This window comes from Mesoplodon bidens (genome assembly GCF_964165515.1).
Source record: "Mesoplodon bidens genome assembly, chromosome: 11".
NCBI lineage: Eukaryota > Metazoa > Chordata > Mammalia > Artiodactyla > Ziphiidae > Mesoplodon > Mesoplodon bidens.
Genome location: NC_138167.1, coordinates 68,322,405 through 68,349,876, shown reverse-complemented (window position 1 = coordinate 68,349,876; position 27,472 = coordinate 68,322,405). Strand labels below are relative to the sequence as shown.

Below are 27,472 nucleotides of genomic sequence, written 5' to 3'. Positions count from 1 at the left end.
CGACAGTACCGGCAGCCCCAGGTGCTTGTCAGAAATGCAGTATCTCAGGTCCCACCCCAGCCTGAGTCCGAATCTGCATTTTATCCAGGTCCCCAGGTGATTTCTGTGCACATGGAAGTTTGAGAAGCATCGTATTAACTCATTTCATCCTGACAACAGTACTTTCAGGTAGGTACTCTTATGATCCTATTTTACAGATGAGGAAACTAAGGCACAGAGAGGTTAAATATTTTGCCCATGGCCACACAGGTGGTAAGTGCCAGGGCTGGGACCTGAACCCAGGCCATCTGGCTCCAGAGGACACTCTCCTAACTGCTGGGCTGTCACTGCCTTTGGAATGGGAATTCCAGGCACTGCTGGCCATTGAGTACCTGTCCTGTTTGTGTTGCTCTGGCCTTCCAGAACCCACTCCAGCCTTCCCACCATTTCACCTTGCCTCTCCAGGGAGAGTCTGAATCATGTCTGAGACTCGTGTCTGAGTCTCCCAGGCACAGGAGGTAAGAACTCCTAACAATCTGCATGGAGCATTCATCACGCATCTGTATCATCCCAGCTCTGGGCTGGGAGTTATGGCAGCTACAAAAGATCCTCAAGATTCAAGTCTGCCTCAGGGGATCCAGGGCCTAGTTGAGGATACGGGAGACAGGAAATGGTCACATGGGTGAGTATAACTTTAACTGGAGGTGTTCAGACAGTCCCCGTGCAGCTGCCTTTTCAGGGCAGGCCTCGTGGTGGAGGCAGGTTTGAGCCAGACCTTGAAGGCTGAAATGTCTAACACACGGCAAGGGTCAGAAACCAGCCTGAGCAAAGGGGCAGAGGGGGCAGTAGACACAGGTGTAAAGTGGCCCTTGTGGCTGAAGCAGATGCCTGAAGCTTTTTTTTTTTAATAAATATTTTTTTTGTTTTTGTTTGTTTGTTTGGGCCGCACCTCACGGTATGTGGGATCTTAGCTCCGCAACTAGGGATCGAATCTGTGCCCCATGGAGTGGAAGCTTGGAGTCCTAACCACTGGACCACCAAGGAATTCCCTGCCCAGAGCTTTAAGCATCCCCCAGTCCAACCCTCATCTGATGCCAAGCTCCCCTCCACAGCATCTCACCCAGAATGCCCAAACTCCCCTGAATTCCCCCTGTGTTGAGGAGATCGTTTCTTCCCATAGGGGAAAAGCCAGGCCATCTCTGGTGTGCATACAGATGTAGTTATTCAAGCCAGTACATCTATGTACAGGTGGGTCTCCTTGAAGCACACCTGAGCCATGCAGATCCAGCAGGCCCTGCTGCAACCTGGGGAGTGAGAGATGCCTCATACGTCCAAGGCGTCAGCTGTACCAGACGGGCCCCCGCACCTTTAGGCCCTTGAAGTCCTGGCTTCTTGGAGATGCCGCCATTAATCAGGAGTGTATCTGCAGGGGGCCTGCACAGCTGGGGGATCCGTTCCCACAGCAGCTGCTTGGGGGACCCTCCACCAGAGCACTGACCAGCTCTGGAAAGGGGCTCCTCAGTAGCTGAGCTCCACCCTGCCTGGAGGAACCCCGAGGCCAGCGTGTCCACGCACACAGCAGTGTACCCCTCTTGACAGCAGTCTCTGTTAAAGGCCCCGAGCATGCGTGTATAATAAACACAGCCTGCGTGTCCTGGGCCGGGAGTGAGGCTGATATGCGCTCCATGCACGATGCCGTTTAATGCCCATTGCAACCACAGGAGCCCCCTCTACCATGGCTCCCACGTAGAGATGAGGACACGCAGGACTTCCTCGTAATCAGGATCTGAGGGCAGGTCAGCGACTCTAGAGTTGAGCTCTGAGCACCCATGCAGGATTCCTTCCCCCTCCCCCTCACTGCGCACCTCCTCCACGCCTGCCTCAGTACTCTGCACACAAAGGGCGCTTAATAAATGCCTTAAGAACACTTGAGTTGGGACTTCCCTGGTGGCACAGTGGTTAAGACTCTGTGCTCCCAATGCAGGGGGCCCAGGTTCCATCCCCACTCAGGGAACTAGATCCCACATGCATACCGCAACTAAGGGTTCGCATGCCACAACTAAGTAGCCGAAAAGCCACAACTAAGGAGCCGGACTGCCACAACTAAGACCGGATGCAACTAAATAAATAAATAAATATTTTTTAAAAAAAACAAACAAAAAAACGCTTGAGTTAAAACACTGCAGGGCACCGTGACATGTGGGCCCAGAAGTTGCCACCAGAGGGCGATGCGTGCCTCTCCCGAGCCTCCACACCGGGCTTGTTCTGCAGGAGGGAGGTGGGGTGAAGGCAAGGAGAATGGCCCAAAGTAGACAGTGACTGCTTCCTCCCTGGGGGCTCCAGGTGCCCACAGGATAAGAGGGGGAAGCAAGCAGGGCCCCTTGATTCCAGGAAGGCGGCATGAGGGAAGCCCAAGGAAAGCCAAGAGCAGTGACCTGCAAGGGATCCTGGAGACTCTCAGGTCTATCCTCTCCCTGTAGAGATGACGAGTCTGAACCCAGAAAGAGACACCTATCAGCTTGAGGACACACAGCATGGCAGAGGTTTAAACCCTGGCCTCCAGCCTCCCAGATTCCTTCATCCCACTTAACCCTCAGATTCAGAGCAGGGAACTTAACCCAGGTGGTTCCTCACCTTCCTCTAGTCAGAACAGAGCAGAAATAGGTTCCTGAGACAGCCCCAGGCCCCGGCTCTGCTCCTCCTGTATCTCCTTCCCTTAGCCCTGGGGAAGGTGAAACCTCCACCTCCAACCCTAACCACCCCTGAGTGTCGAGGACTCACAGTCCTGCACTTCCTGGCCCCATCCACATTCTCGGCCCTCCATCTCCCTTGTCCTGCTCATCCGGCCGTGCCTCTGCCTCCCAAGTACCACTGCCATGCTTCTGGCCTCAGCTGCTGTCCTCTTAGAATGAAAATCAGATAATGTCCTGTCCCCACTTAAAAGCCCCCAAAGGCTTCCCACTGCACTTGTGATGCAAACTCACCTCCTTGCCCTGAAAGACCCAGCCGCACTGCCCCTGCCCCTGGCTGCCTGTCAACTCCTGGAGGGCTCAACGCTCTTCCCTGCCTTGACCCTCACCCACGCTCCCACTGAGCCCCTGCTGCAGTCTTCCCGGGCCAGCCCCACCCTGCCTAAAGCAGACACGGGCCTGTTCAGTCCCAGCACCTGCCCTTCACCGCCAGGCATTTGCTCTCATTTATAATTGGTTGGGCACTGGTGAAGGATTTGTTTGGGGTCTGTCCTCCTGGCTGGATTATGGCTCCTCAAGGTCACAGGTCAAGTCCATGGAGACCCATGGCTTCTCTGGCACCTAAAGTCATGTGTGGCTCAGGGTAGGTGCTCAAATTGTATTTGTTGAAAGAATGGGTGGATGGAGGGAGAGATGGAGGGATAGATGGATGGAGGGAAGGATGGAGGGAGGGATGGAGGGAGGGAGGGAGGGATGAATGGAAGGCCAGATGAAGGGATGGATGGATAGAGGGAGGGATGGAGGGATGAATAGAGGGAAGCTTGGAAGGATGGAAGAAGGAAGGTCTTGGCACTGGGTTGAGAAGGTGTTTATTCATTCCTTCATTAACCTAACAGGGATTTACTGAGCACCTGCTGGCAGCACCGTGCTGGGCACTGGGGGAGTTACAGGACGTGTGGGACCTGAAGTCTGTCTAACTCAAGGAAGTGTCTCTTAGTAAGGGAGTAGGACAAACATGCACATAACTATAACTAAGGGAGCATGTCAGTACAATGACTGTCACGTTGAATTTTCAGGACAGTCCTAGTATCAAATGATAAGAGTAAGTTCATGTGATTTGATTCTAAACCTTCCAATTTGATCTAAATAAAGTAACAAGGCAGGAGAAATCATTTTTAAGACTATATAGGCAATTTTGTCTTTAGAAAATGTGGTCATAATGAGTATAAAAAGACATAGAGGGCTTCCCTGGTGGTGCAGTGGTTGAGAGTCTGCCTGCCGATGCGGGTTCGTTCCCCGGTCCAGGAGGATCCCACATGTCGCGGAGCGGCTGGGCCCGTGAGCCATGGCCGCTGAGCCTGCGAGTCCTGAGCCTGTGCTCCGCAATGGGAGAGGTCACAACAGTGAGAAGCCCGCGTACTGAAAAAAAAAAAAAAAAAAAGACATAGAGTAGGCCTAATTTAAATAAAACACATGCCGGTGAAAAATAAAACAGATCCTTGCTTGACTGGGGCAAGCAGGGAAGACCTCCCCGCATATACCCTTAAACTCCCCAAATTCTAGGACTTGTATCTATCCAGTCAACGAATTTTTACTGAGTACCTACTATGTGGCAAGTTCTCTTCTAGGCTCATGGACTATAACAGGGTAGAGCTTACAGTCTAGTGGGGGTGGGGAGGTGGGGAGGCAGCGGTGGTGGGCGGCCAGGGACCATAAATGCAACAGCCAAGCAACTTCCGTAGGGAGTTACGAGAAGACAAATGCCGGGAAAAGGAAAGAGCAGGATACCTGAGATAGGGAGCACAGGTTTAAATGAGGCGGCTAGAGGAGACCTCACGAGAAGGTGATGTGAAAATCTGAAAGAAGGGCGGAGCCAGGCAGAACTGGAGAAGGGATAAAAATATAGAGTGTCTCCTAAATTTGCATAGCAACTGATAGGTCCCTGAAATGTGCCCCAAGATCCCCAGTCCACACCTTTGCTCGTGCCAGCCTAGGAGTTCCACATGGGATGAGGTGGACTTGCTCTCAAAAAGTATTTGCGGGATTTGTGGATTGGATTGAACAAAACGGAATGCTACCTGCAACCTTCTTCTTCACCTTCCTCCTAGCAAACTCCTACTCATCCTTCAAGACCCAAACATATATGGATAGAGTTGGTTGCTCTCTCTTCTGAGCTACTCACCTTTATACAAACCTTGCACCATATACAAGCTTCTTTTATAGTCCCCAGTGTACTGTACTTCCCTAGTTTGCCCGCAGATCTAGGCTTTCCCATTAACTAGGAGCCCTCGAGAGGATCTGACTTGTCCCAGGTGTTTTTAGACGCCTAGAGCCTCCTGGAGACGCTTGATTAGTGGTGACAGACTTGACATGACCTATTGTCCTTCAGTGCTCCCTCTCAGGTAAGTGGTTTGCATTTCTGCGGACCTGGGGTACATCAGCTGAGGTCCTTTTAGAATTCAACCCCTGTTAGTTAACATTGAAAACAGGTGACACTGGAAATGAAGGCAAGGAGCTTGAGCCCCAACCAAATCTCGGGAAGGGAAAAATCAGGGCAGCCCCAGGACCTTGGTACCACCATGCCTGGGCTCCGCGGTCAGCTCCAGCAGTGGCTCTGCTGGGGTTGGGGACTCCCTTACAGCTATCAAGTACCCTGGCCACCAGGGGGCAGGGTAAAGTAGAGAGAATGGCCCTGGGTAGGGTAAAGGGGTGGTGAGGGGTGCCAGGGAAAGAGAAAACTGAGCCTGGGGACCACACCCAAAGTACCTCCCTCAGAGGGCCCTGCCCCACCCAAGCCTGGCCACCCCTTCACCTTGTGTGAGAGGCCCAGGGACCCCAGCCCACTTTGAATGGTCAGTGCGATGGAGGTACATGCTTGGCAAACCACCGGGGGCTGCATTTTTAAAGAAGGCCTTCTTTTGAAAAAATTAAAATTGTAACATTTGCCAATTTCTATGATGTAGGTACTGCCGATCTCAAGCTAACACTGTGATGTGCAATCTGGCTCCGGCACACCGTTGGCTGTGGGTATCGAGGTGCAAGGGCACAAGCTCCTCACAGACTCCTGTAAGGGAGTCTTGCCCTGTCATGAGACTGACCAAAGAGCTTGGGGAGGTGTTGCAGCCTCCGAGAAATGATAGCTCAGGATATGGGTTTGAATCCGGCGTCCACCTCTGACCCAATGACCTTAATCTCCTTCGATGCAGCCCACTGGATAGATCCAAAACCCCAGGTCCTGCACACCTGCTCCTTCCTGCCTCCTGGCCTTTCTTTCAGTTCCTGGGAAGGGCTGAGCAGTTTCCTATCTCCAGGCCTTTGCCCACGTGGGTCCCTCCGCCTGCGGCTCTGTCTCCCCCTCTCACCCGCTGGGGCTCAGCTGAACCACCTTTTCCTCAGAGAGGCCGTCCCTGACCAACCCCCCAACCTTCCAAATTAGCTTCTTCCATCATTACCTTGAGAGCACTTACCCTAATGTGAGGTCCTAGTGTGATGATCTGTATAACGCTCATCTCCCCTACTAGAGAGTAAGCCCCACGAGGGCAGGGAACATGTGGACTTTTGTTCACTGCTTTGCCCCCTCTGCCCAGCACAGAGCACGGCCCATCATGGGTGGTGAACCCCAAACTGTTGAATGAACATATGACACAGGAAGGAAATTATCCAAATACAGTTTCTTCTTCTGTAAAATGAGTATAATAAGATGTCTACCTTCAGATAATATTTAAACCTATAAAGAGCCTACTCTGCGCCAGGATTTTCATATACTTACTCCTTTAATCCTCACGACAGCTCTCTGGGGTACATGCTGTTATTATTATCCCCATTTTCTAGGTGAGGAAACTGAGGCACAGAGAGGTCAGGAGGTGACCTGCTCTCCTTTATCCGGTTAGATCTGAACCCAGGCAGCATCTGTCTCTAGCAGCCTCGGTTAAACTCAGGGAAGCTCAACTCTTTGGGGGGAGGGTTGGGGAGGGCTTGCGGAGGTGATGACATTTGGTTCTGCTATAGCCCCTGTGCCCCAAGACCTCGAAGCCCAGTGGGCAAGGCTAATAACTGATAAGCTCTGTGATCAGGGATCACTCAGGGCCAAGGCTGTCCCCCAAGTCTGAGAAGTCTTCCTAGAACCAAGATACCCTGGCCGAGGAAGATAGCCGCACCTGATGATGTGGATGGAGGGCTTTGATGAGAAATGAACCAGCAGTGCTCTTGACCACTTCTCCCCGGCCACAACACTTCTGATCTCACTCGGGAGTTCAGCCTAGACCCTTGGGGCTCACAGGCAAATCTTGCTTCCCATCGTCCTGTTCTCCTTCCCAGGGGTTGGGTTAGTTGTGGTCATATGATCAGTTCTGGCCAATGAAAAGTGAGCAGGGGCTGCTGGGTGAAAGAATCTCTAGCTCTTCTTTCACTGCCCCTCGTGATGCCTGATGTGACACCTGGACAGCCGTCTTGTGGCCACCACCTTGTGGCTGCCATCCTGTGGCCCTGAGGGAAGCTGGCTTGAGAACAAAGCTGTTGCACTAAGTGGGCCAAGTGGAAATATGGGACAGATCAGGGTCCTCAGTGATTTTGCTGAGCTGCTGAATTAACCAGCCCCAGAGCTGCCCCACCCTGGGATTTAGGGTTATTTTTCCTTTTTTTTGTTTTGTTTTGTTTTGTTTTGTTTTTGCGGTACGCGGGCCTCTCACTGTTGTGGCCTCTCCCGTTGCGGGGCACAGGCTCCGGACGCGCAGGCTCAGCGGCCATGGCTCACGGGCCCAACCGCTCCGCGGTATGTGGGATCTTCCCCGACCGGGACACGAACCCGTGTCCCCTGCATCGGCAGGCGGACTCTCGACCACTGTGCCACCAGGGCAGCCCTATTTTTCCTTTTTTGAAGCTCTGTGTTCAATATGTGTTCCCTGCACCCAAGATCATCCTAACAAACACAGCAAGGATATGTAACAAAAAGCAGAGAGAGGAAAGGAGTCTTGTCCAGGTACTTGTGTTTCAAAATAAGAAGTAAAGAGCTGCATTCCCAGCCAAGAGCTTTGGGAGAGGATGCTCTGAGTAGACACATGGTCCCCTCTACCCACACACCCAAGATGTCCCTGGAGGAGGCAGGCAGAGGGGAGGAAAGGAGTGTCAGTGTTGGGGTTCCTGGTGAATGTGGATCCTGGCCCCTCCTTCCCAGCTGAGCCTGGCAAGGGCTCCAGGGAAGACCCCCAGCAGGTCTGGGGCATCTGAGACTCAGAGGGGCCGTTCCTCTCTTCCCAGGTAGAACCCCGGGGAGGTGGCTGAGACCCCAGGGAAGAAATGGCCAGATAGTGCATCCAGGCAGATAGGGCTGGGCTCAGACGGCCCTCTGAGGGATACAGAATTTGTGAGATAAGCACGCGTGCAGAGAGGACCCGGATGTCCCAGGAGGAATGAGGACCCAGGAGGCTCTGCGGAATGGGCGTAGTTCAGCGGGTATGTAGGCGGAACCGGGAGACTGGAGCAGAGGGGATATTGACACACTCAACAAATGTCCTTTGGACGTGCACTGCCAGGTGACCCCTCGCGCTGCTGGGATGTGGCGCTCAGATGCAGCCCCCCAGGAAATGTGGTAAGAGAAGAACCCCAGCTGGCCAAAGTCGCATTTCTTCAACTTCAGCAGAATGGAAATTAAGCTTAGTCATGGAGAGATAAAGCAAGTTCTATTCTGTGTACATCTGAGTTTGCGGCATCAACTCATTCCCCGCAGCGGTGAAGAGCAGTCAGCCAGATGAAGGTCAGCCACCAGCAACCCCACCACCACCAACACTGCTGCTTCCCTGCAGAGGGTCCCCTGTTTCCTCCATGTGCCTGCACCCCAATGACTACTTCCTCCTGTCCACGCCACCACCTGCAGGCGACCTCACACCTCATCCGGACCCTGAGCTGCAGCCCCAAGCCTTGTTGCTGGCCACCCAGCCTCCCATCTTCCTGGGTTTGCAGACCAGCTGCTCCTAGCCACGCTGGCTTAGCTCCGTGCCCTCTTGACTCATGTCATGGAAATCCCTCCTTCCTTTCTGGCGCCTGCAGCCACCCAGCTCGGCCCCACCCATGATGTTCTTGACGTCTGTTTCTGATCTCTTGAGTTTCTGCCCGTGTTTTTCCCTTCCTCCAGATGTACACGTGGCAGCATGTGGCTACTGGGACAGGCCTGCGGAGCTGGCCGGAGGGGAGGGAACAGGAGAGTCGCAGGATTTTATCCCCTGGCCCAGGATTCCTGGTTCTTGCTTCCCCCTGCTCCTCTCCCCCTATGCTCAGTAAAAGTCATTCATCCAACAAACGCTCTCCGCTCTTCAAGGACCCACATGCCAGCTGCTGCTAATGCACAAACACCATTACAGTCGGTCCTCACTCAGGACAAGAAAGGGATGGTCCCCAGGGTGGGGAGGCAGCTACACAGGCATTTCGCTAGCTCGCTGGGGTCACCAGGACTACACGTTGCCGATCCCGGGGGGATGTTGTCCCCACAGACCTGGCAGCGGGCTGAGGGGGGCCTCCAGTTTCCCAGGGCCCTTGCCGAAGGACCTTCACCAAGAACTTACCTGTTGGGAGAGTCTCCATAACAAAGATCTAGTGGCTCTTACCACCCCCACTGACCATATGCCTCCAAGTCAGGAACTGGGATCCCATGGGAACTACTGGCCCAGACAGACCAGAGGCCGCCTCTGAAGCACGGATGGAGAAGTGTTTGTAGCAGGTCCAATTAGACAACGGAAGGCTGCCAGTCTTGGAGCCCTGAACTAATGTGGCCTGGAAATGTCTGGGGCCTTTGGCCTCAGCTTGCAAAGGGCAAGCTTCAGTCCTCCTGCAGGTGCTTGGCAAGTAGTGTCAAAAGCTTTTCTGCCTCAGTAATCAGCAAATCAATTCCTCATGATGTCCATGACCAAAGGCTACTGCCTGGCACTGGAGGTGACCTTTACCACCAATATCGGAGCAGGGGTACTGGTGAGGCCAATGATACTTCAGCAGATCCTGGGCCAAAAGTGGGCGGTGGGATGGCTCCCCTGAGTAGCCTCTGACCTGTTAGGGCCTCTTGGGTGAGAGCTGCGAGACCTTCAGGTGTGGTGGGAAACCTCCTTCGGGGGCCAGATGGGCTCCAAGGAAACTAAGACTTATGTCTCCCCCTGCCTGGGTCGCTGCAGGCTCAGGTGAATCCTGGGGCAGCTATGGTGGATTTGTCTTTATAGCATCCTCTTCCACGTGGTACCCAGAGAGCCATCAAACACAGGCACACAGGCAGGGCAGATGCCCCCATCAAGCCAATAAGAGGAGTCGCCACGGATTACATTAGATATTTTTATGTGAGTAGCTACTATGCTATCTTAGAAGTCAGAACCCACCAAGACTGCCTGTTGTAGGACATGGAGCTCTTTCCACCAGAGAATATCCAGCTGTTCTCTGGCAAACATTACACACAAAACATGAGACAGGAGCCCCAAGTGAGGATCTGTGGTTTGTTCAGCACGTCCAAGTGCCTCACTAGAACATAAACTCCATGGGTGTTCTCCATGGGGAGGTGATGGGTTGTGCCTCCAATTGCAGCCTCTAAGCCTAGCGGCGTGCCCAGCACACAGTAGGTGCTCAGTAGTTGTGGTTCAAAGGATGAATTCAGGGACTTCCCTGGTGGCGCCATGGTTAAGAACCTGTCTGCCAATGCAGGGGACACGGGTTCGAGCCCTGGTCCAGGAAGATCCTACATGCCACGGAGCAACTAAGCCCGTGCACCACAACTACTGAGCCTGCACTCTAGAGCCCGCGAGCCACAACTACTGAGCCCGCGTGTCACAACTACTGAAGCCCACGTGCCTAGACCCCATGCTCTGCAACAAGAGAAGCCACCGCAATGAGAAGCCCATGCACCACAACGAACAGTAGCCCCCGCTCGCTGCAACTAGAGAAAGCCGGCACACAGCAACGAAGACCCAACGCAGCCAAAAATTAATTGATTGATTTTTTTTTTTTTTTTTTTTTTTTGCGGTACGTGGGCCTCTCACTGTTGTGGCCTCTCCCATTGCGGAGCACAGGCCCCGGACGCGCAGGCTCAACAGCCATGGCTCACGAGCCCAGCCGCTCCACAGCATGTGGGATCTTCCCGGACCAGGGCACGAACCCGTGTCCCCTGCATCGGCAGGCGGACTCTCAACCACTGCGCCACCAGGGAAGCCCAAATTAATTAAAATTGTTTTAAAAAAGGATGAATGCAGTGCTCACCAGGCAACCTCTCTTCTAATCCTTGTGGCCACCCCATGAGATAGATGATCATCATTCCCATTTTACAGACAAGGAGACTGAGGCTCCGAGATGTGAGGACTTTCCCAGGGCCACAGCCAGGGCACGGCACAATAGCCCCTGAGCTGGTTCCACTGCCTCCAAGGCACACCAGCTGAGTGAGTGACCGAGGCGGGCTGGTTCTTTTGTGGGTGGCGAGCACTTGGAATGGACCCCTGGGCTGCCTTGGTCCCTCTGGGGCCCTGAACCTGGGCCCAGCAGAACAGGATGGGCTGCCCTCCCAAGGTGGGCAAAGGAAACCTAGCAGAAAGAGCCAGGCTGAATTGCCAAGAAGACGCACAACTTTTAATCATGCTGGACAAGCAGGGCTGGGGTGAAGTCGGGCTCGGGGTGGTTGTACAGGACCAGCCTTCACGGCACCGGGTCAGGCCCTGCTGCCAATCCCCAGCCGTGCAGCCATGGCTCCCCTGGCTATGAGTAAGCACCAGAGACCACCACCGGGGCCACCTCTGCCCCGGAGCCCGCATAAGCACCAATGGGCGGAGGCCGTCTCCCTCTGGGGAGAGGTTCGGGCCACCTGGGGTTGCGGGAGGGGAAGGCTGGGGGCCACCAGGCTGTCCCACCCTGGGAGAGGGGGAAGGGAAGTGGTCCCTCACTTGGCCTCAGCCTTGCCCAGTGCCTCCCTTGGCATCATGGCTCAGAGGAGGGTCCCCCAATTGACCTGGAATGTTGCTCGCTTTGGTTCCCCAGACCTGCTGAGGGGTCCAAAGCCCGGTGCCCTCTGTCCTGGCTCATTGCCCGGCAGTTTGTAAAGGCAGCAGCATGCCAGAGGCGGCTCTGCTGAGCAGGAGCTGCCCACTCGGGGCCTCAGCACCTGGAGAGCCGGAGGCACTGGGCTGGTGAGAGACACCAAGGAGGTCAGAGCACCTGGGGACAGACGTCAGTGTCTGACAGTGGCTGGGAGCCTGGGAGAACTGAGGCCCAGGCACCTTTGGCAAAGCGGGCTGAGCACGGCCCTGACAGCCGCCCGGCAGCGGGGGAGGGAGGGCGTGTGCTGAGGAGGGTAGGAGCCCTCACAGGCTTCCATCCCAGCTGTGTGGGGAGCTATGGGTCTGGGCCCCCTTACCCCAAAATGCCCCCTAACCCCTGGGTCCTCTCCTCACAGCACCTTTCCCCTGACCAAGGCCCCCCCTGGGTTTACTTTAATGATGGGCATTGGGCACAAAAGAAAGGAACAGGCAGAGGATACCCCCCACCTGGGGTACCCTATCCTGCCAACCTTGGGGAGGGGTGGGTAATGGGGGGCCACAGTGCCTGAATGCCCAGAACACAGACTTGTGTGATCAGAGACCCATGTGTTTCTCCGGGTCTGGTTTCAGAATCTGTGTCTCCCCACCCTGGCTGGACTGGGTGCTCACCAAGAGCAGGGCCTGTGTCTGGTTCACCTCAGCCTTCCCAGAGTCTGGCACAGAGCGGGCGCTCAGTGAGCGTTTGATGACTGAATAAATGAACTGCGGCCGCAAAAGTCGGGGCGCAGACAGGAGTTCAGAGAGAAGGGAGAAGGCGCAAGAGACAAGAGGAGGGGGTGTCCTAGAAGGGTGAGAGAATTTAAGGATGTTGGGAAGATTCTAGAATGTTTGGAAGATTCCAGAATGTTGTGAAAGTTATAGGACCTGGTTCTCAAGTGGGGTCCATAGACCAGCAGCACCAGCATCACCCAGGAATGTCCTAGAAATGCAAAATCCTGGACCTGTGCCACACCTGCTGAATCAGAACCAGCATTTTAGCACAATCCCCAGGTGATACAGATGCACATTCAAGCTTGAAAAGTGCTGGTCTAAAAGGTTGGGAAAGTTCTAGAAGATTTAGGTTAGGAGGTTTCTGAAAATGTCCAAGAGAGGAGAGGCAGGAACAGACTGGGAGGGGTGATGGAGGGAAGGAAAGAGGAGGAAGGCTGCCCAGAATGCCAGGTCCCAGGGCCAAATTTACAGACAGGCAAACTGAGGCCCCACAGGGGACAGACCTGCCCGTGGCCACCCCAGGCCAGAGCTGCCCCATGGGAGGCACTAATCGTCCTCGGGCTTGATGAGGTGGCCGCTGAAGGTGATGTAGGTGTCGATGTCGTCGCTGTAGACGGCGTTCTCGCGCTCACGCTTGAAGAGCCGTGCCCAAACACGGTCACCGGGTGCCAGGGCCAGCATCACACTCTGGCTCTGCATGATGCTGCGGTCGCTGGGCTGCGCGTACAGGATGACGGCTGCCTCGTCGTTGTGCACGACGTGCACGTAGGTCTCCTTGAAGTTCCAGCTGTGCACGTTGAGGCTGAAGAAGTAGAGGCCGCGCAGGGGGGCGACGAAGTGGCCGGCAGCCAGGTTGAAGTGCCCGTCCGGGTTCACGAAGACCGTGTCGAAGAGCAGCGGCTGGAAACCCTCGCTGCTGTGCAGGGCCGTCTTGCGGCCCACCGAGAAGGCTGAGAAGCGCATCTGGCACGGGCCACCAGGGCTGCCTGCTTGCCCCTTGGCGCCCTTGGTGCCCTGGGGGCCGCGCTCCCCCCGGGGGCCCTCCCTGCCCAGCTTCCCGGGCGAGCCCAGCAGGCCTCGGTCCCCTTTGTCACCTGCGGAGACAAAAAGGAGAAAAGTCAGGGCAGGCACCCACGCCTGCACCCAGGGGGCTCCTAATCATTTGCAGAAGGCTCGCCCCTGCCCAGAGACGGCAGGCCAGAGAAGAGCCAGCACCTACTGAGCACCTACTGCATGCCAGGCATCGCCACCCCGAGCGCCCCTCTAAAGGAGACACCATGTCCACCTCCACTCACAGAGAGGTGAAGGGACTCTCCCGGTGGCACAGCTTGGGAGCAGAACTCCAACTGTGGTCTGTCTCCATGCCAGCCTGCTCCCTCCTCAGCAGTGAGGGTCTGACTGTGGTCTCTGCCAGACCAGGCCTGGACCCCAGGTGTCACTGCACCCAGCGGGACTCCAGGGGGATGTGGGCGTGGCATTTCTGCCCCAGAGAAGGGATCACCCGGAAGGAAGTGTCCAGAGTCGGAGCCAGGCAGCCCTTGGTGGGCATTACTGCCCCTCTGCACGACCTGGGGCCTTCATGTTGGTGTCTTGGGATTTTTTTGTCTGTATCTTGAAGAGGATCATGCGCACCTCACAGGGGTGTTCCTGAGCCCTCTGGGAAAGCACCAGGTGAACTCTGCAGATACGAAGCAGGACGATTCACCCAGCACTGCCCAGCCCACCTCCCCCTGCAGCATCTGCCCTGGTTCCCAGGCAGGCACGCCTCTGGCCAGCCCTTGTTCCAGGCTGACCTTGAATGCAAGAAAAGCAGGTGACCACCTACTTTTTATTTTTTTACCACCTACTTCTTGAGGAACCAGATCCCAAATATTTCCCTGCTGCCTGTCACAGAGCCTGCAATCACACCCTTAGCCACGTCCCTCTGAATGAACTAGACAGCCCTGTGTTGTCCCGGGGTCCCCTATGACCACGGCAATGCTGCCGGGAGGAGGGGAAGAAGGGGCAGAAAAGAGGGCACAGGTCCTCGGAGGAGAAGCCTGGAGAGAAGCAGGGAGGAGGGAGTCCATGGCTCTGTGGAGGTCTTCCTCACTGGCCTCGTTGGTGAACTACCTACCTCATCATGTGCCCTGCACTTTACAGTTTGCAGAGCACTTGCTTCGCCCCAGCCCCGAGGAAGGGCGTGAAGGGTAGTTATAAGAGGGGGTTACCTTCTCCTTTTTACAAATGAGGCAGCGAGCCCAGGGAGGGAGAGACAAGCCTGCCCCACACAGCAAGGGAGCTGAAGAGCTGGGGCTGGGACCCAGGACTCCTGACACCAGCCAGACGCCTTCTGCCCAGCAGGCAGCTAGCCTGGCCCAGGAGAGGTGACATGGGGTTTTAAGGGGGATAGTGAGGGGGGAGTACAGTCAGCATCCAAGCACCTCATCAACCTCACACAGAGGGCTCTGTTGGCCTTGGGGAAGCGGTGATGTGTGAGGTGGTGGGCAAAGTAGGGAGAGGACAAGAGGGGTCCTCAACCACAAAATCTGAAGGCCCGAGGGTCTCAGGTGCCAGCTGACCCTCTGGAGTCCTCGGTGACAAATCCTAGCTCTGCCCCTAACAGCTGTGTGACCCCAGGAGAGCTCCTCCCCTCTCGGAGGCTCAGTTTCCCCACCTGCAAAGTGGGAGGAATGACAACATACCGAACTTGCGGGGTTGTCGTGAGCAAAGACAGAGGTTAAGGATGTCAAGGTCTGGCCCCAGGACCAGCCATTCACAGCCCCCAACAGCAGAAGTAGCTTCCTTGAGATTTGGTTTTAGAGGACAGGCAGCCAGCTCTCACCTGGGCAGCCCTAGTGGCCCCCACGGCTCTCCCTGATTCTACCCTTGTCTATTCTCCACAGAAATTAGAGTGATCCATTTGAAACCTAAGCTGGGCCAGGTCGCTCCTCTGCTCAAACCCTCCCCCACTCCCCATCTCACTCAGAGGAGGAGCCCCCATCTGATCTGTTTTGTCTCCAACCTAGCTCCTCCCCTTGCCCCCTGTTCCTTAAACACATGAGGTCCGCTCTGGCCCCAGGGCCTTTGCACCTGCTATGCACTCTGCCTGGAATGCTCTTCCCCAGATATCCACGTGGCTTCTCCCCACCTTCTCAGTGAGACCTACACTGACCACCCCCATTTAATATGCAACCTGCCCCCCACAGCTGCACTCCAGACACCCCTTACCCTGCTCCACCTCGTCACTTCCATAGCATTTATCACCATCCATCTCATTAACTTGGGTGATATGTTTACTGCTCACTGTCTGCCTCCCCGACTAGAACAGAAGCTCCACAGCGGTGGCATCTCTGTCTGATGTGTACACGCTCCATCCCAGAATTCAGAATGGTCCTGGTATGCAGTAGGTACTCAATAAATGTGTGAATGAAAGAAAAGGTCTGGGACAGTTTTTTGTCCTGGTTTCTTCTGCTCCTTCCACCTCACCTCCCTGAGCCCAGGAAGAGATCCCCACGCCCTCCCTGTCCCCGACCAGGCCAGTCCAGCCCAAGCCACGTGTGGGTCCTCACCCTTCAGGATGGTGATGTTAATGTAGGGCCTGACCTCAGGCAGCATGTACGGGAGGGCGGACGGAGAGGCCAAGGACGCATGTGCGGCATCAGCAAGGACCAGGGGGTCCTCAGAGTCACAGCACCGTCGACAGAGCCCAGGGGAACTAGAGGCCACGGCTTCCCCAGAGGTGGGCTCCTCGGTGGGGATTCCAAACACAGAGAGAGGGAGCACGAGCACTGCCCAGAGGAGGCCCAGGGCAGCTATCCCCATGGCGACCTGGAGCAGGGAAGGAGGGACAGAAATATATTACCTTGACATCTACACTCTGCTGATGCCCACCGTGGATGCCACCACCCACAGCATGTGTGTTCCTGACATAACTCTGGGAGGGGGCTTTAGTGCCCCCATTTAACAGATGAGAAGACAGAGGCCTACCCAGGGAAGCAGGTTCTCCAAGGTCACAAAGAGACTTGTGGTAGTGCAGGGCCTGGAGGCTGAGTGTCCTGGAACCCAGTCCCTGGGCATCTCTGGCACACATGGGCCCACGAAGAAGATGAGGGTCCTGGGAGGCCTTTGCTGGGATGGGTGAGGAAGATGCCCTGCTGCCCATGTGTGATAGCCAGTAAGACTGTAAAATGCTTTTCCCACCCTCCCAACCTCCCTCTGGCTTGTTTTCTTGCCCCAGACTCCACCATCACTGGAGGGCAAGGTAGAGGAAGGTGCCCCTCAGGACGGACAAATTAGAAACAAACAAACAAAAGAAGTCCCTGCAGAAATGCACGCTGAAGGTGTGTAGCTGGTGTCAGCCCACCTCCTCTCTCAGCATGTTTGTGCAGTCAACAACCTACCAGCTCAACCTCGCACGAGAAGCCCTGCAGGGAAAGGAGCAGGAGGGAGTAAATTCATTGGAAGGTGGTTGTGTCAATCATCATAGACCTGCCAATCAGCTGCCAAGGTGGTCAGTTGGAACTAAGGGGGAGGACCCAGGAGGTCTGGAAAATTCAAAAGGAACAGGGAAGCCCAACGGTTTGTGAGGATCTGTCTTTGGCCTTGGCCAAGAAGGGATCCAGAGTTCATGGAGAGGGGCAGAAAGCAGCCTGGACAGCAGTGACTGGAGACAAGCCGGGGCTGGGTGGGCAGGAAGCCAGGCAAAGAGCCTTTGAGGTGGTGGCAGTCTTTGGGGGCTGGCACCGAGTTATCGCAGGATCAGAAACACTTTTGAAACCAGACTGGTTTTTACACTTCTGGTGTTCTTTGTTTATTTCCTTTTTGTTCTCCTTTAACATTTAGTACAATGCAAAAATATTTTTCTGTGGTTAATACGTGTAGAGAAGGTAAAATTATTATTTTTTTTAAATGCCATTCTAACCTAACCTGAACACTGAGGTAGGAGTTGGGTTTTAAAGGGGCAGGAGCCCTCCCCCCCCAACAACCCCCTCCCCGCTCCCTGGGGGCTGGGTAGTAGCAGGAGAAGAGAGGGGTGGGCAGGCAGTCTCCAGAGCCATCACCCTTCTCCTGAAGGTGACCGTTCCCAAGCCTCCCCCGCCTCCCCGGCCCCTGTTCTGCTTTCCTGGTTCTGATCAATAAGGCACGTCAAATCTTCAGAGATCAACATCCCTTCTGTCCGAGATTATGACCCTTAGCTTTTATTTGTAAATTACACAAGCCAGTGGTTTTGAGAAGAGCAAAATCCCCTCTTTTTCTTCCCATAGATGTGACCTCATGGGAAAAGATGAGGCTTTGGAGTCAGACTTGAGATCCCAGAATAGTTTACAAGCTGTGTGACCTAGGGCTAGTGGCTTAACGTCTCTGGGCTTCTTGCTCCTTGACATTTACAAGGAGGAGACAACACCACCTTCCTCCCCAGGTTATTTGGGAGGATTTAAATGCAGGGAAATTGCCTGACTTGTAAAAGACTCTTGTTCCTTTCTCTGCTGCCCAACACGACCTCTCCCCGGGGCCTGCATGGGATAGGAAGAGCAGAACTGTTCCCAGAGGATTAAAACTGTTTGGGGACGTTTCTGTTGGCCTAGCCAGCTGAGAGTCAAAAAATCTGTGACACAGAACTGTGACCTGGTGGGGGGGGTGGGGGTGGGGAGGGGGGATGCAGGAAGCAGGAAGCAAAGCAGCCTTTAACAAAAGTAATAATAACCACAGCCATGGTCACTGACTGTCCCTGGAGGAAGGTGTCACACAGGGATCAAATGAGTGAGGGACACGCCCTTGTGGGTGATTTGGGGGTCCTTGCCGCCTCCATGAGGGAGCTGGGGCCTCTCTGGGGTGGGGGAAGGGCCAGGCCCTGATGAGCTGAGTTGGTGCCTGTCCAGGCAGGGGTGGGCCCAAGACAGGAGCATCGGAGGGCAGCCCTTCACCAGGGCTAAAGTCTCAGTCAAAGGAGGGAATGGGGAAGGGAGACCATAGAGGGGCTGGCCGGGGTCAGAAGGAGAGAGCAGGGCCCCCGAGATGTGAGATGTGTCCAGGAAGAGAGGAGAAAGGAGAGGAATTCCAGGCTCTGACCCCAACCCCCTCCGCCCTGCTGGGGAAGTTGCAGGACCTGCCATCACTCACCCAGTGTCCTGCAGCCCCAAACAGCAGCTCACAGACCCCGGGCCTCTGGGCCGCCTCTGGTTCCTTGGTCCATGTTTGCAATTATAACTTGTTGCTGGCCCAGAACACCAGGCCCTGCGGGCTGGCCAAGGAGGGAGGGAGAACGGGATGGGGGCAGAGCAGGGGGAGGGAAGGAGGGCGGAGGGGGCGGGCTGAGCTGGCTTCCCACTTCCCCTGCTCCCTGCTCCCTCCCCTCCAGCCTCTGGGTTCTCCGGTGATAAAGGGAGCTAAGGATTTCCTTGGCTTAACTCTCCGGTGGTCCTAGACGGTCTTGTTTCATTCAGAGACCCCATAAAGCTCCCGCAGGAAGGGGTCTGAGGCCCCTGATGGGAAATCGAGGCTGGGAAGGGGGAAGGGCAGGGAGCCCCAGAAGTTGCTCAGGAAGGGAAGGCAGTGCTGGAATCCCCATGCCGGGGGCTCCAGCCTAGGCTGAAGTGCTCGTTAGTTCTGAGTCACTGAGGCAGGCGGCACGGAGAGGGCATGGGCACCAGCCCAGTAGCCTCAGGTTCAAATCCTGGCACTGGCACCCACTGGCCAGTCCCTTCCCCTCTCAGACCCTAGTTGTCTGTAGAACTCCAGTCCCCAGCCCCATCCGTGCCAGTCACAAGAGGAAGTTTGGTAAATGTTTGTTGAGTGAAGGTCTCACCTCCTCCGAGATCAGGTAAGAGTATCAGGTAAGGGTGGCAGCCAGGTCAATAGCCCCACCCCCAATGGGGGACCAAAGTCCTCCTCCTCTGCCTGGAAACGCTGCCATGATTATCCATCTCCTTGGTATTCTACAGCCAATCCCCCCGTGGAAATGACCCCCAAGAAGGTCACAGGAGGGCAGTCTGTACAGAATGCCCCTGGGCCTCTGCTTGCTTCTGGTTAGGCTGCAGGAGGCTTTGCAAAGGCTGCAGCCCTGGTTCCCTGGGGTCAGAGACCTCTGTGCAAAGACTCTCTCAAACATCCCTCGACCTCTAGCCCCCTCTCATTCTACATTTGTTGAGTACTTACTGCCTGGGCCAGGCTTCATCTTTGCAGGGGTTTTGGGGAGCCAAAGGGTATTTACATCCATTTTCTTACTCTTCGTGGGAAAGGGAGCTAGTGGTGGGAGCTGATGTGACTTTCACAGGGTCACACAGTTGGTGAAGAGGAACCACACCCTACAGAACGGAAGTGCTCTCCTTCCTACCGGAGTTCCCATGATGGCACAGCTGGGCACAGTTGTGGGCAAAGGCTGCAATTCAGGGCCTGCCCCCTGGGCAGAGAGAGGTGGTGACATTATCGCTCTCAGGAGGCACAGGAATGCAGCGACCTAGGGGGATTTACTGAAGTCTGGGGCTTTGGGCACTAACCCCCAGGCCCCTCTCACAGCTGGGCAAAGTGTGGAGGATGGAACAGCCCTGGCTGTGTGTCCTTGACCATCTCCCATCTCTGAGCTTCTGCTTTTTTATTACTTTGGGGGATAAACACACAGCAGAATATCCAGGCCTGGAAGGACCCTTAGAGATGATCTAATCCAATTCCTTAATCTGTCCAGCAGGGACACTGTGACCAGGGAGGGCAGGGAGTCTTTGGCTTAAGGTCAAACAGCAGACTGGAGTCCAAGTTGGGATGAGAGCCAGACTCTCCCAGCTTCTAGTTTTGTGCTGCTTCCCCCTCCCAACCCACTTGGAGTACCCCACCCTCACCCCAGGCCTACTTAGGGGTTCAAGGGGCCCCAAAGGAAAGCAGATGGAAGGCCTAAGGACACTGGGAAAACTGTCAGGTCCACACTGGCTGTGCCCTCTATGTGGCCCTGCCCCAGGCAGCATTCCCAGGGCACAGAGCCAGGGTTGCAGAGGGAGGGAGACGGGGGAGCCCCCTCCCCACTCGCCTCACTGCAGCCTCCAGAGGGAAAAGGGCTGAGTCAGCAGCACTGGAGCAGGACACAGCTCCTGGCTGTCTCACAGAGATCTGGCTTAGGAAGCCTAGCATCTGAGGAAAAAGCGAAGAGAAGGGAAGACGGATGGGGGATGTGGAGAAGCAGGGCGGGGACACAGAAGTGGTTTGGTCCAGGGCCCATTGTGTGCTCCCTGCCACGCTCAACAGCCCCTCTGCAGAGAAGGAGCCTCATCTCACTTGACAGGTGAGGAGGCTGAGGTCTGGAAAAGCACATGATTCTCATCAGGTTCTAGGACCAGCTCCTTTGACTCCCAGCCAGCGTCAATGCCCCAGAAAAGGGTCCCTTATCCCCGTTGATCCAAGGCAGCTGGCTGGGGGCAGGGAAGACAAGAGAGTAGGACTCAGGAATATTATACACTACTCTAACATTTTTCCTCCCTCTCTCTTTCATCATGTCGCAAATTACCCCATTTGTGCATCAGCCCTTGGTCTCCCAGCCATTCTGAGGATCTCCCCAGCAGGCCAGCCAGGCAGCGTGGAGACAGAGCCCCAGCCCTGGGGCAGACAAAACTGGGTTACGTCTCAGCTCCACCTCCTTCTAGCTTTGTGTCCTTGGACATGTCTCCCTACCTCTGAGCCTTGGTGACCCGAAGCCAGAGGAACATGAGGAGGCCAAGACCATCTGAGCAACCTGGTGGGATAACCAGCGGGGGTACTCTACACCGGCCACCAAGCAGTGCTTCTCCCGGGTTAAACCCTGAAGATGGTGAGGGCATGAGCCCATTCTCCTCATGTACACAGATGAGACACACACTCCCCAACTCTCAGAACCAAGCTCCTAGCCACATCCACCTTCCAGCCCAAGGTTGGGAAGAAGATAGAAAAATAGTGACATTTAGTCAGTGCTTACAAAGCACCAACAGCCCTTCATGCATTTTTAAAGAATAAAATGTGTGCCTGTCATAAAGTGAGACAGAACCCAAAACATGATTCCCGGAGTCAACGATGCAAGTCGTGTTTGGCTAATGATCTAATTGTTCTAGGACGGTAATAAAGAAACTAAACAAAGGAAACCGTGAGCGCCACCTACTGGGGAGAGGCTATGCGCCTGGCACCCACCCCATTCCACCCCGGGCTTGTGATGCTCCCCACCCGTCCCCTTCTTAGGGAGCTAAGGAGGGGAGAAGGGGGAAGATGAAGGGCCCACTAAGACGTGCTAGGGGCTGGCTGGGGCGCCCGTTCCCTCACTTCTTCCTCCAAACCCCACTTCCTGCAAAGTGGGCAGAGGGTCCAATGGGACCCTCCCTCTCCAAGGCAGCTCGCTCACTCGGCTTCCGGGCTCTGCATACCCCTCCTTCGACTAGCTGGCTCATCCCGGGTGAACTTCGCTCTCCGGACTCAGTTTCTCCGTCCTGGGCTTTTCAGCAACCCATGTCTGTTCCTACGGATGTTAATCCGAGTTGGGCGAGTTTAATCCCATTTTACAGAAGGGGAAAGAGAATCCCCAAGGGGCCCAGAGAAGGAAAGAGCCAGCCCCATCCCAGTCCTCCTGGACCCTGACGAGGACCCTGTTGTTAGAATGGGAAACTGAGGCTCAGGGAAACAGATGAAGCAACTGACTCCCTCCCCACGGCTGACTAGTGGCAGAGCCAGATGATGGGGTCGCCAAGGCATGCGGGAGGCCAGCGCCATCCTCCCCGCTTCTCTCCGCAGAATTAAGGGGAGTGACTCCCACACCCAAGCCGGGGAAGCTCCTCCATGCCCACCCGCTTCGGGCTCAAACCCTGGGAAAAGACTGCCGCCAGCTGCAGCCACTCTTGGCACCACCTAGGGCTCAGCCAGACCAGACCCCCGCCACGGAGAAACCCGCCAGCTTGTGGACGGAGGGAGCGGCTCTGCTCCGGCCACCGTGGCTCTATCCGGGAAGCAGACAGAGAGACAAGAGAAAGGAGCCGCTGCGGCGCCGGGGAGGGGCCTTTGAGAGTCCAGCTCCCGGCGGAGTCGAACAGAACCGAGCAAAGCCGAACATGGCCGAGCAGACCCGAGTCCGGCCGAGCCTAGCGTGTCCGTCCGATTATCGCCGGGTCTGACCGAGTGGATCCGAGTGGTGCCGAATAGAGCCGAGTCCGGCTGAGCGGAGCGGCTGAGGGCGCCAAGCGGAGAGGGGAAGGTTACGCGGCGCCCCCTACCGGTCACAGAGCACAGCGCTGGCGCCGGCCGGAGCCAACCCGCCGCCTCCCGGCCCTGCGACAGTCCTGTGAGATGGGGCTACCGAGCCCATTTTATGGATGAGGAAATTGAGGCTCCAAGAGGTTTTGAGGCTGGCCCAAAGGCACGCAGAGCTAAGAAGTGGTGGCTGTGAGGCTCGAAATGGATTGTGTGATCGTGAGCTCACCTGCCACACCACCCATGTCAAAGGGCATTGTGTGTTTGCTTTGTTCTCCCCATAATTGCTGCCATTTATCATGGTCAGCAAGGAGGAAGGACCCACCCTGTCTGATGAGCGGGCGGAAGGCCCGCGCCAAGCACAGAGACAACCCCTCCTCTTACAGATGGTGAAACCAAGCAGGCTCTGGGCACACTGACCAAGCGCAGCAAGGCCAGCAGTTCCTGTGTGCAAATATTGACATATTTCCTGGTCATTAACGCAGGACCGAGAGGCCCCATACTCCTGCAGGCCTCATTTTCCCTTCCTGTTAACAAGATGGCCAGAGGGCAGGAGCTCCTGGCTGTGTCCCTGGGCTGTGTGAGCCAGGACCTGGGGTGTCTGGGACCCTGGAGGAGGCCAAGTGTGGCCCCGGGCACTTTCTTTGAGCCTGTGAAAAAGTGAAGACTGGCCCTGCTCTCCGTGCACACGTATGTGCATGAGTGTGTCACTAACATTCACTCCTGTGTACACACCACCTTAGCCTGCCAGGCAGGCCTATGCCAAGGCTGCAGGGCTTGCTGGAGGGTGCTCACAAGTGAGTAGTGTCAGAGGAAGCCGGCGGTCAGACTGCATTAGCGGGAGCAGCCGCCCCGCTAATGAACTTTGCCCAGAGAGGGCAGTGAATGGCCAAGGCTGTGTGGTAGGTTCATGGCAGAGTGGGCCTAGGCCCCAGGCCTTCTGACTTCGGGTCTCATGACATTTTGGGGATGTGTTTACCCCATGGCCTTCCAGTAGAATCACCAAGAGTCTCACCAGGGCCTGCCAGTGACAGGGGAGCACCCTGAGGTTTTGGCAGGAACGTGGCCTTGCACAACTCCAGGGAAAGCTCCTCACATTATAGCCTGGGGTTCTTGCCCCCTTTAGAGTGCTTTCTTCTGTGTCTGGAGTCCTGTGGCACCCAGGCTGTCACCTCCCCATGGGACTGTGGCCTCCGTCTCCCCCACCCCTTGGAGGTGAGGAGGGCCTGAAGCCCTGGGGCCTTGGCCTCCCCTATCCCAGGGTCTACAGACACCTGACTCCTTTCTGCTGGTGCTGAGGCTGACATATGAAGTTCTGGTCCAGAGCCTGGTGGCCATGGGCTGTTGCCAGGCAACAGTGTCTGAGAGACAAGTTCGAGGTAAGGTCTTGGGTCTGAGCAACTTGGGTGTCTGGAGAGACAGAATCAGGCAGAGAGGATCATCGCCACCCCTTCCTGCCAGCTCGGGCTCACAGCCCCAGAGCCTGCCCTCAGCCCACAGCCCCTGTAGTTCCCATAACCCACAGATCCCAGCCCCAAACCCCCATATAACTCCTTCCATTCCCCTGATGCCCCCACCCATTTATTCAGGGTCACCACATTGCACAGATCCAAAGGAGGCTAGAGTCGCAGTGTGAAAATTCCCCCCTGGAATTGAGAAATGGAATTTCCCCCATTCAGTCATTTATTCCAAATAGTCATATGAGGGGCCCACAGCACTGCCAGGCCCTAGGAACACAGATGCATCAGGCACAGCCCCTGTCTGGAGGGACAAAGCTATTGGGACACCACACACACACACACACACACACACACACACACACACATGCACAAGAGTGTGCATAGGTAGTGACATATGGTGAGATGGGGAAGCTGGAGGGCTGTGGGATCCAGAGAGGGGACCCTGGCCCAGGCCCACTCCCCACACAACCTGGGCTTCAAGCAGTTCCTCTGCTCCCACCCCGTGCACACCTGCCACACACACAGCAGGCCCTCGGTGTTACATGCCAATACACATTCACTCGTGGATATGGCTGAGATGCCCTGAGCACCTATTATGTGCCCTGCACTGTGTTTACACACCCCTCCCCCATCCCGTTATTGTTGCTGCCTGGCTCTTCTGTCCCTGCCATTGATAGTCAGTCCCTGACCCAACTCCTACCCCACTGGTCAGGCCAAACTGTCCATCACAGTGTCCCACCTTCTCTCTAGCTGGAAAGATGGGCACATGACCCACATCTGGCCAATCATGGCATTCTACCACCTTGTCTTTGGTGATTGGCCCAAGGGGCCATCATGTGACTCAGTTAGAACCAGTCAGCTCTCTTGCATGAGATCTGCTCTTTGGACAGAGGAAGAGAGTCTATCTACTGCCTTTGGATCAAGATCGGTGAGGGCGCAGGCCGAGGCTTGTCAGGAACGTCTTCTGTGACTCCTGGAGGACCAGGATTCTGGGAGGCTATACACAGAGAGGCCTGGGCACGCAGAGCTGAGAGACAGGAGAGAAGGAGCATCCCGATAGAGATGGATGCCCGTACCCACCCCCACCCATGCACACCCGTCTAAAAACACAGCGCCCGCCAGAGGAATTGGCCCAGGCCAGTTGTCATGTGTCACTGACTTTATTGACAAGAGTTAGAGTCAGAATCTCCCTAAGGGGCCTCCCAGCCACCCTTGTAGAACAGGCTCACTTGCCCCAGGAATCAGGAAAGTAGGGTTGGCCAGGAAAGCAGGAAATGGTGGAATGCCAGGGGCCCTCTTTCCTCAGACCCCCAGATCCCCCTCAGGGGAACACCAGACTGAGGACTGGGCCTCCAACCTCCACACAAGCTCTAGTTTTGTAAACTTCTTTCCCCCTGATGGGGCCTCACTCTCCCCCAAGCCCTGCCTCCCTGATCCTTGGTCTCTGACCCCCAACTTCCCTTCCTCATGTCCTGTAGTGCCCTCACCCTCAAGGGCTGGAGACAGAGAAGCCACTTGATGAAGGAGAAGGGGTTGGATGCCACGCCTGGCAGGGGGCTGCCTCCACTCTATAACCTGTTAAGGCCCACCCCCAGCCATTGCAGTGTGCATGGCAGTTTACCCCAAACAACTCCTTTTCTTCCCAAATCCCAGGAGGCAGGCACGTTGGGACAAGCGCTTCCATTTTATGATGGGAAACTGAGGCCCAGAGAGGTCAAGGCTAGACAGGATCTGAAGGTGAGTTGAAGATCTAGGCCTCCCAACTTGTGGTTCCCATGCTTTCCCTGAGGACCCCCTACCCTCTGTGGGGTGGGGGGTTGGGAGATTTAACTGGAGGTACCACCCTCCCCAGGACCAGTCTCGCTGTGGCTCTAAGGGGTCATCTCTGGGAGGGAGTCCAGGCCAGCCCAGGCCCAGCCTTGGACAGTGGCCTCTCCCTGTGGCCTCCCTCCAGCCTCCTCTAGTCTTGTCTTCCTTGGGCCTTCCCGACCTGCTGCCCCGGGGCATGTAGAGGACCAGGAGGCCTGCTCCCCAGCCTGCAGCGCTGCACCACTCCTCCCAACCTCTCCGGGGAGCCAGGCCTTGCTTCTCAGCTCTGCCCCCAGGTTTCCACCAAGGCCTAGCCCTTCTTACCAGCACTGCAGGCCCTCAAGGGGGCTGAGCCTGTACCTTTCAGAGCGTTTGCTTTTCTACCCTGATGGCATCCTTTCCTTGAGTTTGATCAGGCCAGGCACCAGCAACCATGTTTCATTGATGCTGCAACTGAGCTCAGTCCAGAGGGGCCAAGGTCGGCCCCAAGGTCATGGAGCAGATCTGTCCTCCACCTCCTCCTCCTTCGCCTTTCTCTTCCTCCTTTCTCTTCCCCCTTCCTCTCCCTCCTCTTCTTCTTCCTTCTCCTCCCAGCTCTGTTTAGACACTCTGCCGTTCCAGTCTGCCTGGGCTAGGTCCCTGCCTTAGTCGCCGAGGGAGGAGAAGCAGGGAGGATTTCTCCTATGAGGAGGTTCCTGAGCCCTCAAAGACCCTGAGACCCCCTCCAGCCACAGGACACAAAGTGAGCTGCTTTGAGGATTGATTAGCTGCCCCCAACAGGACCTGAGCTAGCCTTTGGGTGGCCTAAGCTTATGCAACATGGGGTCCCTCTTTAAGAAAAGGGATACAAAACTACAATTACAAAATTAGACTCAGGGCCTCAGAAGGGCCCGAGCAGTCAAGGACCCTGAAGCTCGACTTAATTAGCTTCCTGGAAAATCACCTCTTCTCCTCTTGTCCGAGAATACAGGAGTCCTGGCATTGATTGTCTGGGCCAAGAGGGCCTGGAGGTTATTGGGTGGCTTAGCAGGTGAGGCCTGAGGCCCAGAGAGGAGAAGAGCTGGCCCACAGCCTTGCAGCAAGAGGGGGAGAGCTGCTGGGGGCCTGGGCAATCTCACACCCCTTCTCCCTACCAGGTAAGACTTTATCCTATTTTGGGGTGCAGTACCACTCCCTGTGAATGTGGGCCCCCACTCTCTCTTTTGTGAACCTGACTCTGAGCCCGCGAAATCCAGGCCTTGGTTTATCCCTCTGAGGGCCAAGATTGAGGATGCTCTGTTTCGGAAGGGGAAAGCCAGTCGGTACCTGTCCCCTTAACCTGACCCTACCCAGCCCAGCAGTGATGCCCCTCCAGACTTCTCATCTGATAGAGCTCGTCCAGGCCATATCTCCCGTCCCTGAGTCACAGAGGAGAACACAAGGCCCAGAGAGGGGAAGTGACCTATCTGAGGTCACACAGCAAGTCTCGGCAGCAATGGGATCAGAGCCCAGGCCTCTGAACTTCCCATCATGGGCCCCTGGCACCTCAGGTGGCATGCCCTAGGCGTACCCACAGTCTTTGCCCTGTCCTTGGGCTACCCTGGCCCTCCGCAGGCCC

The 27,472-nt window shown here is 55.8% G+C and overlaps 1 protein-coding gene across 1 annotated transcript; it reads right to left on the bottom strand.

Moving 5' to 3' along the window:
* Positions 1-11,232: 11,232 nt before the first annotated feature.
* On the bottom strand, positions 11,233-18,699 carry C1QTNF6 (C1q and TNF related 6). Its single transcript, XM_081249057.1, has 3 exons — positions 18,536-18,699; positions 15,985-16,243; positions 11,233-13,527 (listed from the first exon to the last, which is right to left on the bottom strand). Exons 2-3 carry the CDS (start codon positions 16,235-16,237, stop codon positions 12,980-12,982), a joined length of 801 nt encoding a protein of 266 aa, XP_081105183.1. The 5' UTR covers positions 16,238-16,243; positions 18,536-18,699; the 3' UTR covers positions 11,233-12,979.
* Positions 18,700-27,472: the final 8,773 nt, after the last annotated feature.

Bases quoted from the DNA above. Each gene is read 5' to 3' on its own strand.
- C1QTNF6 (XM_081249057.1), bottom strand. From the start codon at position 16,237: ATGGGGATAGCTGCCCTGGGCCTCCTCTGGGCAGTGCTCGTGCTCCCT. The intron at 13,528-15,984 runs GTGAGGACCCAC...TTGTCTCCGCAG, and splicing joins TAACATCACCATCCTGAAGG to GTGACAAAGGGGACCGAGGC.